Raw genomic sequence first — 13,541 nt, 5'->3', positions numbered from 1 at the left:
CTTTACATCCATAAAGCAATTTGGAACTGAAGTGCTAATACTTTCTTCATCTATTTATTAATCTGGTGATATGAGAAAAATAGGATGTTCTTACAGATTAAAAAGGCAGTGGTTGGAGAACTGCTGAAAAGTATTGATTTAATTGGCCTGGAGCATTACACCAAACTCATGTCCACATAATGTGTTTTATGAAGCACTGCGTCTAGTTTTTAAAGGACTCTTTAAACTTTATTGCCATCATGCTTGCTTCTTGCCAAGCTAAAAATACCACTGTAAAGTTGTTCTGACCTCATAAGCCACACGGCTAGCTGGACATATTTGGAAAAAAACCTGCCTTACATTCCAGAAGACATCACAAATTTACACAGTGTGAGTCAATTTGCCTTTCACTCTAACAAAATAGACAGGACAAAAATCAGAAGGGACATATGTGTCAGCATAAACTACCTCTTAGCATCACCTCCTAGCTGCTTTGTCTTACTGTTTCCAGTGACTTCTGTTGCAGGAAACCATCCATGCAGTGGTTACAGTCAAGGGGTCTTTGCAAGAAGATGTAAAAATGTGTGTGTGAGAAAGAGAAGCTGTGATAGTCTGTATTACCGTAAGCCTTCTCTCCTACAACACGCTCAGAAGGAATTAAAACCCAACCTCTCACAGTAGTTTAGTGTGTAAGTCACACTCAGAACAAGTGACGCCTACGTACGTCTCAGTCTGAGGCCTTTTGTGTGTCCGAGCACGCTAACGTATGTTCTGACACAGCAGAAAGTGCTCTTGACTCTCTGTATTTGCTACGTAGTCATGTGCCAGTCAGCTGTGACCAAATGCTGTATTCCCCCATTTCCAGACCGTCTCCTGTAAACACACGTCATTACCAACATTTTGCTTGTTTCTTGCCTAGCTAGTTTTTACACACTGTGCCAAGAAATGAAGAGCTGCCATAATTTACAATATCAGCAGTCAGTTTTTTTATGAGTCCTGGTTATCTCTGATTTAAAGAATATTATATGTTTAAACAGGTCAGGTCTTTGAATATACACATACTAACTGCTGTTTATTTAACTGTCATCTTAGAGTCTAGCTGGTATTTGAGGTTAGGAAGTTTAAGCTTATATGTAAAGAGCTAATGACATGCCCTGGTGATCTTGTTGGTCTTTTACTTATGGACAGGGAGTGAAAGAGTGATTTTAGCTGCAGAGAAGCTGAATCTGAACCTATTTTCAAATGAGGACTTTCCAGCCATGTCCTTAAGCATGGTACATCCCCCTCCGATAAGCTTTCCCATGGGCTGACTCAGGATTTTGCCTGGGCCCCTTTACAGCATAAAGAATCTGGCCAAGCTGAATGCTGACCTGAGACTTCCCTCCCTGGGCTATTACAGCCCATCCAATTCTCTTCCATGCAGAAATGCATGTGGGGGTAAACAGCACGGCTTCCCAGCTGGCTGTGCAGCAGTCCTTGCTCCATTCTACCCAGAATCTGTACTGTGCCAAAGTAATCAATACAACGAAGGAAATCCAGCATTGCTGGAGCAATCCTTACCTGCATTTTATTTTTAGGGTGTCTCCTGGTAAGATGACAATGTGTTCTTTTGCAATGCTTAGCGTTGGTTTCTCAAACAATTTTTCCTCAGCAAGACCTGACCCAAATAAAGAAGAAATGATCGTTAGACAGGCTATTCAGTATGGTTAGAACAGGCACAATACAGCTGAGGCAAGCTTTTTGTTGTGTAAATAGTTCCTAATTTGGGGGCCCACACAGTGCTTGCATTTATACTGATGCAATTCAATTGAGTGTGGAGTTAGTTGCGAGATCCCCTTAGTTTGTTTTTAGTTTCCTTTATTCATCTCTTTCTTTTCTAACATTGAGCACCTGCATTTCTGCTGATAGTCTTTCTCTCCGTTTATGTGGAGCTAGCTTTATTACTGAATTGTTGCAGATTTAGAACAGGTTTGTTTCAAAAGGATTTTACACACATATAAAAGTGGAAGGAGTCAGGTCTTTGGGAAATAATTTGATGTGTGAACTCATACATTACATTTTAATCAACGGAAGAAGAGAAAACAATAATTCTGGGGACAAATCTTTGATTCACAACTGTGAAGCATGTACTATATTAAGAGCAAATCAAAAGCCTGCCATTTTACAAAGCAACGTTCACAAATACTGCATTTGAACTTCATAGCGAGCTGCTTGCTTTGTGGGCATTGTGGCTGTGTACTGGTGTCACGCTCCAAGGCAAATTTGCCATGCTATCTGGGACACCATCATCAGTGCTAGTGTAACAAGGTTTGTCAGGTCTCTGGTGACAACGGTCTTTAATGACAGTGGTGATAAAGGTCTCTCTCATCATTATCTCCCAGCCCAGGAAATGTCTTCTGAATGTGAAACTGTCCTCAGTGAGATGCACATCTGAGTGTACCTTCTATGATGATATAATTTTCAGAAAGCGAAACTGAGAAGAAACAGAAGTGAGGTTGGCCGGGCTCGTTTCCTTGTCCAAATTCAAAGCAACATAATCAAGGAAAGGAGAAAACAGACTTAGATAAGTATCTCAATTTCCAAAGCTCTGACATTAAAGCTGTATGTTTTCTTTCCCCTTCTGCTCTTCAAATCCATATCTTCTCCTTTGCCTTGAACTTGATAAACCAGAAATCTTTAGCTGGGCTTATAACAGAGGCATTATTCTCAGCAGAATAGTGAAGATAACATATCTAGCAAAAAGAGAAATATTAGGGTTTAACTTTTCAACTGGATGAAACAGTGGTTTTCCTGCCTCCCAACTCTCATTTCTTTTTTTGTTGGATTTGAGTAAAATGCTCTTAGCCTGGCACTTTCCCTCAGTGCGGAGAGTGAATCACTCCCACTTCAGGGAGTCTGGCTTCATCCATGAGCCATTCAAATCCCCATCAGTACCTCGGCGTAGGCTGGCTAACCAAGCTCATGGCACCACAGAATCCTTCCCAAAGGGGATGCTACCCAGACAGCACGTTGCTGGACTCCCTTGGAAGGCGTACTGACCCTTCCCATGGACCTCTGGCCATTGCTTCAGCACCAGAGATATCCCTGCACACCCCCACCCCCACCCCAGTTTTGCATAACTGATGACACTGTAGCTCTATCTCCAAAGTCCTTTGCAGAATAAAACGTTGGAGTCTGGCCAACCCAAACTCTCTCCAGTGGATCTGTGTGACAGTATTTACCATGGCGCTACCTAAACTCTGTGATTAACGTGTAACGCTGTGGAAGCAAAGTAGCCAGTGGGTTCCGGCCCTGCAGTTCCCCTGTTCCTTTTAAGAAGTATCGTTATTCCTAAACACATTCAGGATAAAACATGCAGGGTGCAGCATCACATTCACCAAAGAATCTACAGAAAAAAGCCCCAAACAGTGCAGGAGGGAACACTATCAGGCAAATATGCCCTTGCCCTTGCCTCTGAGTCCCCTCCAGTTTCTAGAAACAACCAGTTCACCCCGAGCATGGGCTGAGCTTTTGGCGTGTGTTATTTCATGGTGCTGAGGTATTTCAGTCTCTTAAGACCGTGTGCTGAGCTTTGCAAAAACAATCCAAAAAACGGCCAACAGCTTTGAATATGTTTGTCAAGTGTCATTTAACTTGCTGGCTGAGGGCTGTTTGGATCCTGTGTAGCTCTCCCAGGACACAGCTTCTACCGCGGTCTGCTCTGGGCTGTTTGTGCTGTGACTTCAGCCAGGTGCTGCTTTGACTTAGAAAATCCTGGGGTTTGAAATAATCCTTTATTTCTTTCCTCTTGTGCCTTCAGTTGTTCTTAGGGCTTAGGGAGGCTTAGCTGATGTCTCGAGCTGGCCTTTTGAACAGGCTTGAATTTTACCTCTCATGAGCAAGTGTGACACGGTTGGAGGGGTCTGGAGTGCAGTGCCAGGCGTCTGGCAACAGACCTGAGCTGCTGTTGTGACCAGAGATCGATGCAGTCCTTGGGCTTTTATAATATTTGAGACTGGTTTTGCTAAAAGAAAGAAAAGTATTTTTCAATTATTCTGTTTATCCTGAGCTACTTCTTTCCCAAAGTTTATTTTGGCTTTGGGAGCTGAAGAAAAGAATAAGCAAAGTGTAATTTCAGTGCTTTTCTACCCCATGGAGGACAGGAGGAGAAATTCCTCTGCCACATACACATTTGATCGCTGCTGGCAGGTGACAGAGGGTTTATATAAACACAGCGTGTGCCCTTACTAGCACACCAGACCAAAGCTGAGTGGACTCACTCAGGAAAAAAAAAAAAAAAAAAAAGTTTGAGGGCAAACCTGAGAGAATAGTGGGAGGAAAGGTTAGGCTGTGCTACATCAGGACGCCTAAATGCCAAAACTGGCAGGATGATGCCTCACAGAATTTTTAACCTTCCATGGTCCCTTCAAAGCTAGACACTCATTTTTTGGAGGCAAAGCTGGGGACAGCCCCAGGGCATGTTGGATGGGAAGAAAGCAATCTACTCCACTTTCATATTTGTTTTATGTATTTGAGGAGACTCGTGGCTTTAAGAAGGCGTTAGGATGCTGCAAGCAACCTCCTGCAGAAAGAAGCAGGCACGTAGGCTGCTAGGCTGCGTGCTCAGCAGCGCACACCCTCCTTTTCCACATCCTGCACCCCAGCGTTTGTTTAGTTTCGGATTGTCATTCACAGCAGCCAGCAGTGCCAGGGCAGCCTGGGTTGCAGGTGGATAATGTTTAGCTTGTACAAAGACTGAGTCTTCAGGGACATTGTGTGCAGGCGTCTTACTTGCTGGTAAGCTTTTGATTGCAGGTGTTGTGAAACACAGGCAGGTGCGATTTAGTACTGGGAAGGGCAAAGTTAACCCAGTGTTGGCATCCTATGGAAAACCATAGTTTAAACATGCCATGTAGCTCACTTACAGTGCTTTTCCTTCTTCTTAGCATGAACGCGAGTGCTCACCATTTTAATGTATTTCTTTTCAGCCTTATGGCTTTAATCAATAAATGTCTCACACTTTTCCAAAAGTTTTTCCCAGTTGCTCTGCACTTTATAGAAAAACTCTCAGACTTGAAGAACTCTCTGGGGTCATACTCTGTGGTACGCCATAAACCCAGGACCCAACCTGCCCAGCGTGGGGTGGGAGACGCATGCTGCTGGACCGAGTCCTGCTGAAGCTAATGTGCTCTGATTGCACAGCTCAAATGACGATGTCCATTCCTAAAATAACATTCTCCTCTTCTCTGCTAAATAATTTTGGTCCTGCCCTAGGGCTACAAGGGTCATAAAATTAAAAACAAGTACTCGCGCCAGCCATGTCATTACCATAGCAAAGCTGTGCGGAGAACAAACTGCCAGGCAGTCTCTGTCTGCAGACTGATGTCCAAAGGCCCAGGAAGCAGCATCTGTACCACAGCTGTCCCTGCCCTTTTCCTGGGGAAGCCAACACTGCTGCCTGGCTTGGGTGAGCAGCCTGGTGCAGCATTCTGCCTTAGGTCCTCTGGCATGGTTTGGGATAAGATGCTAGGTCGGTAATACTGCAGAATTAGCAGAGAACCTGTCGCCTCCTTCAGGGCTACAAACAGGTCTTAGCACAACATCTGCTTTGTAAACCAAGGGAGAAAGACAGGCTGCTTCTAGGAAGTGATGTGTTACATCTGATGTTAGGTTCCTGTGCTTAATCACTTGTTGCCAATGCAAGTTGAGCAAAGCAAGACTGAAGAGCATAGCGTCACCAGGCTGAAGAGAGCCCCTAGAAAGAGCCCCAAGCCAGGACAGACCTTCTGTCCAGGGCCTTACTGTACCATTTATAATTCTGAGACTTTATTCTTACTTCAGTTTAGACTTTACCATTCTGCTCTTGACAGTGAAAACCCCAAACGTAGCACAACCGCACAAATCCTTGGGAGTGCAATGTGAAAGGTTGACTGATACATTATCCAGGGATGAAAAGTATATTGAAAACTGTTTTCCCTGGATAATCTGATTTTGCAGCACAGCCAACATTATATACGGGAGGATCTCCAGGCAGAGGGTAATGTGTGACATCCCTCAACTATCTGTCAGATGATTTCTAACTCTATCTCACTTGGCTGAGAGAGATCCCTCCCACGCTAAGCAAATGCCTGATTGTTCATGCTGGGACCATCAGTGAGCATGGATAAAAACTATTTTTAATCTCTGCCTGTTACTGTAAGAGCCTTCCTTCAAGCATCTTCTAGGCACTGTAACTACCTGGTAGCTAGCCCCAAAGCAGCACTCACAAATGCTTGTGAGATTGAACGTATCTAGGTATCGTACATAGTGACAGCTAACGTCAATATGATATCTGATTAAGACATCCACGTATCCCTTTTGGGCACTGCAGCACACAGACGAGGGGAAAGCTGAAAGAACAGTATCGAAGAGCACCTAACCTCTGCATCAGATGACAAAAGAAATAATTGCTAGGCAAACTGGAGTCTACTGTGGTGACAGCTAAATGAAGCAGGTTAGACTAAGGCCCAGATTCCACAATGACTCGGGCACACAAATAGCTTTTTGCACATGGTTGAACTCCAGGGACTATTCATGTGTGTAAAGTCACTCTTGTGCGTAGATCTGGGCCCTAGGACACATCAGGTCCCATTAGAAAGGACTGGAAGTCGGAGTTCTAAAGCTGATTTTAGTGGGGGAAGGGGAGAAGCATATACACAGCATTTCAAAACTGTTGTGTTCATTGCTGGCAATAGATTGGAGACACTTTTGTGAGCCATGCTTACTTTAAAGCATTTCTGAGTCCGAGCCTGGCTTGGGAGCATAATCTGTGCTCTGAAACCACTGTGGAACCAATGGGGGCTGTACGAACAGTGCGCGTGGCCCTGGTCACCAGTAATCTCCAGTAACATGGATCATGCAGATGAGGAGCTGTTACCTATGCTGCCTGCCACAGAAAACTGGTGAGCTCAGTGAGCTCAGTCTCCCAATGACTTTGTGTCCGCAGCAGTAAATGGCATGAAGGACAGACACCGCGCTGTCCTCGGAGGTGCCAGGCTGCCTCATCACAAACACAGTGTGAGCACATCTGAAAAATGAACAGGTACCTGTTTCAAAGGGTATTTTCATTACTATATCCCCAAGGAAATCCTATTTTCACTGAATTAGAAAGTTCAAGGATTCATTGAAAAGCTGTGTGTGTTTAAACCAATGGCTTGTAGTCATTTTAGGATTTATTTTAAGGTTACCCCCTATGAAAAGAGAAGACATGACAGTACTACCAGCATTATTGTATCACACGCCTTGCAATATTTGGTGCGTTTATTAAATTTTCAGCTCCTGGAATCAGCTCTCACTTGTTAGAATTGAGTAATTTTCTATTATTTTAAAGGCTTAAAAATACAGTTGCAAATAACTAAAAAACCTCCCCTCCCCTTCTTTTCATTGTGAATTTGGACATACAATTTTTGATTCTACTAGACTCATGCATTGACATTAATAAACTGTCTTATATTCTCTATTAAAAATTTTAAATTTTCTAGATGAAATATTAATCCTAGCATTGTCTTTACCAGCAAAGAAGAAGGGATGCTATTATGGTGAATATCTTGACTGTAAGTCAGGAACAAACCTCTCAATTTTCTTCTTTTCTGCCAGCTAGTGAGCTCTGTCTCAAGTCACCTGATGGGTACCCAGTCAGCATAGAGGTCAAAGGCCCCCGTGATGGGCTGCAGCTGGGGAATGTGTAGGTCAGAAAGGGCTGTTTGAGAGTAACTTACCCTCTAGACCTAATGTGGTTTGATTGCCTCTCTCCCATTTCATTTCTCTCCTGATTTGCTCGGGGAGTTGGTTTTGATCAGGTTATTTGCTCTCTTAAGCCTCAATACTCCATGTGTGTATCAAGGATAATAATTTAACTTGTCTGTAAAGATATAAAACCTTCATCTTTTCCTACACACCTCTACAGCACTTAACGTAGGGGGGCTGTGACTTCCTCATCAGGCTGAACCCCTGTAGGTTACTGCTTTATTCCCTGCTGAACTGCTTTTCCAAGAGGAGGACATGAAGTTTACACCCTGTCTCAGTCCTAGTCTCACACGAGGCAGCAATGTCACTTTCACAAATGCTCCATGTGCTGGAGGCTGGTGGCCAAGCTATTCTCTGTGTGCTCAGACTGGGTATCTAAGTTACATGAAACTTCCAAGGTAATTGCAAGATCAAGAATTATTTCCCCAAAACAGCGGGCAAACTAAAATAAGACAGTTCCACCACCTTTGCTGAGGAATCCAAAACATAGACATGTGGCAGCTCTCACAACTGGAGGGTGAAAGACAAAGAGAACAGATGATTAAGATACCCAAGATCTCCCTGAAAAGCCTGTCTCTGGGAAGTGCAGAGGAAATGGGCTGCGGATCCACCAGGAAAGCACAGCTCATGATCTGTATGCAGCTTGCTTCTCCAGGCACTGCCCTGGGACCAGGACCTCAATGGCACTTGGCCATTGACCAACCCACCGTCTTCTCCTGCCAGCTGGGAAGCCCACCCGTGGGACTGCTGGATGCTGTGAGTGCTCCCCGCCTCACCCAGCCTCAGCGACAGGGGCATGAGTAGAGCGCAGGGTTCACCTGGAAACTGGTCTCAGCATGCTAAAGGGTGCTCCTCTGCTGGCTCTTGCAAACCCAACACATCATCTAGGTGAGAAAAGCAAAGAGTGAAGAGCCCACATGCAGTGGGCCCCAGGGTGCCTTGAATACCGATCACTATCTTTTGCCAAAATTGTCTCCCTTGCCTATGCTGCTGCTATTCAAGCAGAATGATTTTCATGGAAAATGGTTCAGTAACTTTTAAAGATTTTTGAATTTTTTTGTTTGAGGGGAGTGGTTACAAGAAGCTTCCATTCCTGTTGTTTTCCACCTAGAAATAACCAGGAATCCTCCAGAGTGGTCCTGCAACAGAAATGCTGTGTGTGGGCACAGAACTAGCAACCTGCAGGCCAGAGCCAGAGCTTCCATTCCTACAGAAGCTGAAGAGGTTCATCCAAACTTAAATTAATAATCGCAAACTCATTGGGAGAGATGGCTAAGATTCTTTCAGGATATTTGAATGCTAGTGTTAACTCGAGAGCATCTGCTGGCAAAGCAACAGGCTTCGTTCGTGTTTTCCTTAATTTTCCAAGCCAGAGAAGCCAGTATTTGTTTAGCTGACTCACGAGCAAGGGGAGTAGTTCACACCCATTCTCCTTCTCTGCCTGCTGCAAATAGAAGTTTGATGTAGTTCAGCCAGAGACAGTAGTTCGGGAGTAAATGATCCTAGTGACAACAACAAAAAACTCAATCATTAGTCTCAAGCTGAGGGGACATCAACAACAGCACAGTAAAAACAACTGCTAAGTAGAGCAAGTGTTTAAAGATAAGATAAGACATTGGCCTGGCCTTTGGGATTTGTTCCTCCCAGGCTTTTCCTCACCCACAGATGCATCAGCATTTCCTGGTGAAGCGGCACAGGGTCACTCTGGTTTCCTCCTGTAATCAGCAAAAACTCTTCAGCAAGGCCACCTTCTTGCTTTGTGTGCTGATGCTTCAAAACCCCTGTGTCAATTCACAGGAACTTTTCCCTGTTTTTCTGTAATCAAAACATAACCTTTGGAGTTCCACTACACCTGCTCAAAGGCAACTCCCTGAACGTGCAATGCCATGTGCTTTCTTGGCGGCCCATGATATGGATCACTGTATCAGCTGCAGATTTATGGGAAGAGGTCACAGAAAGCAGCTCTAGGTCAAAATTGTTTGGTCTCTGGCGGCAGCAGCTCATTAATCAGAGCCATTGTTTCCCCTCTGACACTGCAGAGTGTGGAGTCCTAAAGAATGACAGAGATATCACCACCCTGTGCTTATGTTGAGTTATGTAGTGAGGGGACATGTCCTTTCTTTGTAACTGGGTGACAAGTTGAGAACTTAGATCTACAGCCATAAAATAAACATGAAATCTGGGAAAAGAGGTGGCAACATCTGCAATCATCTGCCATGCACTCAAGCACAGTTTGAAGTATTTAGGAAACGCAGTAATCTCATGTCAATGGAAAAAAGGCTGGGAATGTTGTCATTTCTTGATCCAAACTATGGCAATTCCTCTGGGAAAGAGAAGACCTGGCGTATCTCCATGATTAGCAAATATGCAGACCCAGTGGGAACGAGACACACACAAAAAAGAGAACACACTATGTGCTAAAGACTTGCGGGGGGGGGGGAAGGGAATAAAAAAAAATGTGAGGTATGAAACTGTCTTTGCCTCTCCTCCAATGTGGCCTCCTGAGAAAAGCTTTAGGGCTGCAGATGCAAGTGTTTCCAATGATTCCCAGACAGGATTACTTCATAGGCGCTCCAGACATAGCTTTCATTCTTCCTTGACTTGACCATCCTGAGGAGAGGGCACATTCTTCAGAAAAGGCTGCGAGTGAGAAGAGGAAGAAGGGCACACAGTGGTCTCCAGATGAACCACCACGGGGAGCAGCCCCTGCAAGAGCCTGACATTCCCCTCTGGGGGTGGCTCTGGCCCCGGGGTTCACCGTCTGTTCTCACTGCAGCCCACCACAGCACACCGCCTGCCTGCCCTTCACCCCTCCCGGAGGACTCAACTGCCACTCAGTCTTCAGATATAATATTGCATTTATCTGGAAGTGAGTCTTGCCAAGATTTCTGCCCTTTCTGCAGAGCACCGGGTGGGAAAATGGGAAGGCAGGAGGCCAGCTGGGTCTGCCTCCGCTGGGTCCTTTCCAGGCTCCCCTGTGTCCCTGCGTCAACTCAGAATTGTCACCACAGGTGAACTCCTGGGAGCGTATTTCTGTCTTGATGGACAGATAGCTGGGTATTTTTATTGCATGTCAGCCCAGCAGTTCCTCATAGCTACAGACAGTAAACCATGGATCGAGTCATGATTCCAGCTTGTCAAACCCCTACGTTCAGTTCCCTTTAATCTAACCAGAATTGCTCTATGCAGGGTCATTTGTATGCGGTGAGTAGTTACTTAGAAAGTTTCGGATGCTAAGGAAGGAATGTTTTAAAACTCTTAAAACTAAATTACTTTATTATTTTAAGTAGCTATCAGCAGATTCTCTCATTTATCGAAGGTGACATATAAGGCTGAAAAGTCAACAGCAGTAATTCAGACTTCATGTGTGTCACAGCGCAGCACTAAACACCGTGTTCGCTCACACATCAATGGGATTGAATTTGGCACCTCTATATTTCTTTCAAACTTACATGTTCTGTACAGCTGCAAATAATGAAAGCGATTGTTGTGCAAACTCTATTCCAAGAACTATTCCCCAACCTGCTCATGTGCACAGAAAGAATCAGCCACTATTGAAATCCATCTTGATATGAGCCAGGACCTCTCATGAAAAAAACAAGTAGTAAATCTCTATTGATGCAAGAGTGATTTCTCTCTTGTTCCTACCCAGTTCTAACATTTATACTGGACTTTTAACCTGGGATAAAGGGGCTGCCTGTACTCAGAATGAGAGTAAAGCTGCTTCAGTCTGGATATTTCGTTAAGGAGAATGGACTTTTTTCTTAAGTTAGAGCAGTAGTAGAGACTTTTTCAACAGGTCTTCTCTTCCATACAGTTTTATACTTTTCTTATCTTTTCCTGTTGAAGTGACAAGAGCCATAAGATCAAAAAAACCCCCATCATTTTCTTTTCTGTGTGGATATGATACGGTGATTTTTTAACTTGGTAATCACACCACAATTGCACACTTCTTGGCAGGCTGGAAATACATAGAGTGTGTCCTACACCACCCTGGCACTTCTTGTAGAGGGAACATGGTGCACCGAGGCGATGTTAAAGTGGCACGCAGGTCAGTCTGGTCACAAGGCAGGAGACAGGGAGAATGCAGTGAGGTTTATTTTTCTGTAGGCGAGAAGTTGCCCTTAGTTCAGTGGTTAGAAAGCAATGCATAGCCCGTACATACATCAGCCTATACTTCGTCCCAGCTGCCAGTAGAGGTCAGACTTAAAGCTGGCAACACAAAATATTAAGGCGAGATTTCCCTCAGGTTTCCATAAAAGTTCGTATCAGGAATGACCGTCAGTGGTAAAATGAAATTTTTGCCAGAATTCGATAAAATAATGCTAGTTTCACACGTGTTGAAAATCTGTTCTGGTTATCTGGTTGTACAGGCACCCAGACTGTACTGCTAGAACCACAAATCTCATCATCTTTAAAGTATAATTATGAAAAAAATTTCAATAATAATTTAAAGCAGACAGACTTGTTTCTGAGCAACAGCTTTGGTACCATGAGGGCTTGGAAAATAACACTCGCATGAATTAAAAGCAAGCAGATGAAAATGAAAGTTCCTCAAGTTAAAGAGGTTGGGAAATTAAGTTTCACTTGGCCATACCACACAAATTAAAGCACTGACCAGTATTAACCCAAAATACAATTCCACTTGCCATATATACATAAATTTACATAGCTGTTGAGGGATGATAACTTTGAAATTCACCTAGCCTGGCTATTTAAGTTCTTAGCCAGAACATGCATTAGCAGAGAAGTTTTGCACGTAACATAAGGTAACATTAACAAGTGACACAGTATTTCAAACTACTAAGTCAATTAAATTACTCTTCTGTATGTCAGACTACTCCTTTGACTCTAAAATATGGTGAGAATTCATCCTAAGTAAAAGACATTGGAAAAAAGTAAGATGGATACCCTTGAGACACAGACATTAAAATGACCGGTGAAGAAGAGAAGTTATGAAATCCCTGAAACTCTGGTTTGGCAAAAAGCATGTTTCTTTGAAAGCGTCATACGGTCTCTGCCAGCATTCAGCCTCTGCCTGTGTGTATCAAATGAGAGGAAGATGCTCACTCACATCCCTCCTCTACCATCCGCAGACTAAATTGGTGACTCCCCAGTCTCTCTTCTTGCTTCATTAGCCACTTGTCCGTGAGGCTGTTGGGAAAACCCCCAAACTAGCTGTATGATGTCCTTAAGCACTGAACAGTACAGAATGACCTTTATAAGATCTTATAAAAGATGTTTTAAGCCCAACTGGTGGGAATTATCAGCATATGCCATGTGGATCCGCTCTGAGTCCTGTCTTTCCTCCCGGAAATCTTTGTTCACGGAAATGATTTGTTTGCAGTGATTTGAGTCGGTAGAGCTGGAGGAGGCTTAAGAGGGAAACTAATGCAGCCCTTCATTTGTTTTGGTTTGGTGAAAACTGTCTAGATGAGACCAACATGTTCCTAAACACACTGGCGTGGGCCTTCAGTGCATCCAGAGCTCAGGAAGGAAGGAAGCCTCTCCAGTGGCTCGCAAGCCAAAGAACAAGGCAGCTTGTCCCTACATCGAAGCTGGTGTCTCAGCTCCACTTAAGACAAAAATACTTCAACGCCACAGAGCTGTTTGTGTTTAAGAAAGCATGAGTTTACTTGCATGTTGCTGCTCATTATTTTAGAGTATCGTTTTTTCTGTGTTCTTTGATACTCAGCCAACAATCAGTAGCCCAGATCTCAGGAAGGGAACAGTTAAGATACTAAATATATGCAACCAGGTCTTGGTTTTGTAGCTCGGCTCTGACATCTCAGGTGTCA

General features: G+C 44.0%; 1 protein-coding gene across 2 annotated transcripts in view; it reads right to left on the bottom strand.

Annotated features, from left to right (window-relative positions):
• The window catches only part of LOC119157537 (vascular endothelial growth factor receptor kdr-like), a 142,008-nt gene that overhangs the window by 102,379 nt on the left and 26,088 nt on the right, over nucleotides 1-13,541 (bottom strand). For both annotated transcript variants that reach the window (XM_037408549.1, XM_037408550.1), the window contains exon 2: nucleotides 1,540-1,636. In XM_037408549.1, the coding sequence (XP_037264446.1) occupies nucleotides 1,540-1,636 (97 nt within the window). The remainder of the gene's footprint in view (nucleotides 1-1,539; nucleotides 1,637-13,541) is intronic.

The sequence above is a fragment of the Falco rusticolus genome, chromosome 14 (genome assembly GCF_015220075.1).
Source record: "Falco rusticolus isolate bFalRus1 chromosome 14, bFalRus1.pri, whole genome shotgun sequence".
Classification (NCBI taxonomy): domain Eukaryota; kingdom Metazoa; phylum Chordata; class Aves; order Falconiformes; family Falconidae; genus Falco; species Falco rusticolus.
Note: the sequence above shows the minus strand (reverse complement) of the source record. Positions and strands in the feature narration are given on the sequence as shown.